The 2,937-nt window shown below is 33.2% G+C and overlaps 1 protein-coding gene across 1 annotated transcript in view; it reads left to right on the top strand.

Annotated features, from left to right (window-relative positions):
• LOC112904766 overlaps positions 1-2,252 on the top strand; it is a 57,205-nt gene extending 54,953 nt beyond the window's left edge. The window contains exon 2 of the mRNA XM_025975673.1: positions 518-2,252. Coding sequence (XP_025831458.1) covers positions 518-2,158 — 1,641 coding nt within the window. The 3' untranslated portion in view covers positions 2,159-2,252. The remainder of the gene's footprint in view (positions 1-517) is intronic.
• The last annotated feature ends 685 nt before the right edge of the window (positions 2,253-2,937 follow it).

Here is a 2,937-nt window from a genome sequence, read left to right as displayed (position 1 = left end):
ATAGGCGAGATAGGTTGGTAGGACACCTTCTCAGGCATGAAGGTCTAGTCAGAGACATATTAGAGGCAGAAACAGGAGTTAGGAGGGGTAGAGGTAGACCTAGATTAGATTACTCTTCGCAAATAGTTAAGGATGCGGGCTGTTCTAGTTTTAGGATTATGCGAAGTTTAGCTCAGGATAGGAAAGAGTGGAGGTACGTGTCCAACCAGTCTTAGGACTGACGACCTTATGATGATGATGAGTGTTTTTAAACATTTACTTGTACATGGACGGGCATAGGTACTATCAACATACATGAGTACATAGAAAGATACAGAATTTAAAATATTTAAAAAAAAGACATTGAAAATAGGGTTTAGCAGATGAATAACTTTGGAGCAAAGCAGTAGCAAAAACATGAAAGTTAATTGATACTGTTTTAAAAAAAGATCGTTGTTCAATTGCTGTACCTCGTAATTAATTAATATATTTAAGTAAGACTATAAATTTGTAACGTATAAAATATTTATTGTTTTAGGTATCGGCAGAAAGTATACTCGAGACAAATGTAGAAGATCCATCCTTTACCAGTAGCGGATTAACTTCCGTTACATTAGACCATAGCGATAATCTGCCACAAATTATGATCACCAAACCTTACGAAACAATATTAGATAATACTGACATATCCCAAACGATGGGGCCAAATTCCTATGATGTGTCTCATTTAACCAGTGTTGTAGATGGGAAAACTTCGACGACTGCACAACAAGCATTTCCTTCAAATTCACAATTTTCTTTTTCAACTTCAGAGGCTCCGAAAGAAATAAAATCTGCAACATTAACGTTAAGTAATAAATCTCAAGGAATATACTCCGGACCTACATTTAGTCAAGTCCTATACGTCCTAACAAGAAGGTCACCTTTCGATGGATTTTCGTATTTATTACGATCATTGCAATCTTATAATCTTCCTCCGGGGTTGGTAGACGTTCAGAGTTACGTGATGAGGTTAATCCGATTAAATTTTCTAAGAGTTCGAGAAATTCTGGACTACTTACAAAGGTACTCTCATCTACAAGAGACAGACTTAGCAATTATGGGTCTTATCCTTCTCGCCGAAACTTTACCCCCAAAATGTGAGTTGCGAGCGAATATAAACGAACTTACTTCAGCTGTAGTATTATTAAAATTACTTCAACAATCACCTATAGAAAGGTCACCATGTGTGAACAGAATTGTTCAAGTTGAAAAGCCTGTTAACTGTAATTGTATGCCTGAAATGACCTATTCAATAAAGACAACAAAACAAACAAGTGTAACAGTCGTTAAAGAAGCTTTGATAAAAGCTTTAACAATTCCATTTGTATCTGAGATGGAGCATGCATATAATGTAACGAAATCGTTCATTGAAAGTTCAGCAAATGTTGAAATTCTGAAATCACTTACATTAGATACCACTAGTAATCAACAGTTGTTGTTACGATTTTATTCAATAGTAAAACAAACGACCACAATTTCAGTTGAAACGAAGGAAGAAATCTTAAGGTACACGGATTATGTTCTTGGCAGGTATGCACCAGTCACACCTACTCCAGAAATTCGCTTTGATTATGCACTGCTGCTAGAGATATTACCGAATCCAGCAGATACGATCGAAGAACAGTATATTACATTGTTAAGCACTGCATTGAAATCCGAAGAGGTTTACTTACTTCTTAAGCAACAGGGTATAGAAAATATATCAGATCAGAAGAAACAGCTCATTGAGGTTTTAAAAATATTACAAATCAAATATTCTTCCGTGCAAGTCAAGGAAGCTGCCAAATATTATTTAGAATACCTCGAAAAGCTCGAGAGTCTAACGTTGATCGGTATGAAAAAAATTGAGAAAAGATTCGACTTAACCGGAATCTTCACTGACACACTGCAACTGGGTTCTTTACCGTCTTCAGCGAAATTAGCATTCAAGAAGATTTACAAATACATTGCCAACATGCACGGGAAGGAAATGGAAAATTTCAATGAATGGAACGAAGCATCCACGAGAGCCCAGTTTATTCAATTTTTATTCAATTATTTCTTAGCTCAAGATTTTGTACCGAGCGATGTTAAAACCGCTATAACGACATTAATTCCATATATCCAAACAGACGGCAAAGGTGCTCTTCCCCCCTAGTTATATCTTCCCTAATAAAATATCACCCTTACAAGTAAATAAATAGTAATGATTTACTATAGTCTTTTTTTATTATGGATAACAATTTCACAAAATAAACTGTACTATATTTTAAAAGTATTTAAATACATTATATTGATCCCCTATTTTGTATTCAATTGTTTAAATCAAAGCAATATTGGGGTTAAGAGTACTTTATTTATTNATACATAGACCATGTTCTATTTAATGTTTTACATGAGATACTGTTGTATACACTTGATGGGGTGAAATAGTACCATCCAAATTATTAACATTTATTTATTTATTATTTGAATCGTAAGACGTGTTATAATAATTTTAATGTTAGTTATGTTTTTAATTTATATGAAGTTTGGAGTAATATTTGTTAATGGTTGTTAATGTTAGTAACACTTAACCAAACCCAATGTTTAACTAAATAAATCTAGTCTTGAGAAAGTCCAACAACCTGGGCGAAACGACGGCTGTGGTTTTTTAAATAAATAATGTACTTTTAACCTCAATATTGCTTTGATTTTAACAACTGTGTGTAAATACAACTTTCAGGATTGGACTACAGTAGATAATCATAATACAATAATAAAATAAATTATTGTTTTAGTTCCTTTTGACAAAAAAAATAAAATTTCAAAAGCAAAAATTCCTTCAGACGTATTCATGTATCTACATTGTTCCTTACATATTATCATTTGATGCAAATATTTTCCAGTTGAAATATTTCCTATTTCCCATACAAATAACGAAAAGGTGTGAGATTT

This window comes from Agrilus planipennis, unplaced genomic scaffold (assembly GCF_000699045.2).
Source record: "Agrilus planipennis isolate EAB-ADULT unplaced genomic scaffold, Apla_2.0 scaffold250, whole genome shotgun sequence".
NCBI lineage: Eukaryota > Metazoa > Arthropoda > Insecta > Coleoptera > Buprestidae > Agrilus > Agrilus planipennis.
Note: the sequence above shows the minus strand (reverse complement) of the source record. Positions and strands in the feature narration are given on the sequence as shown.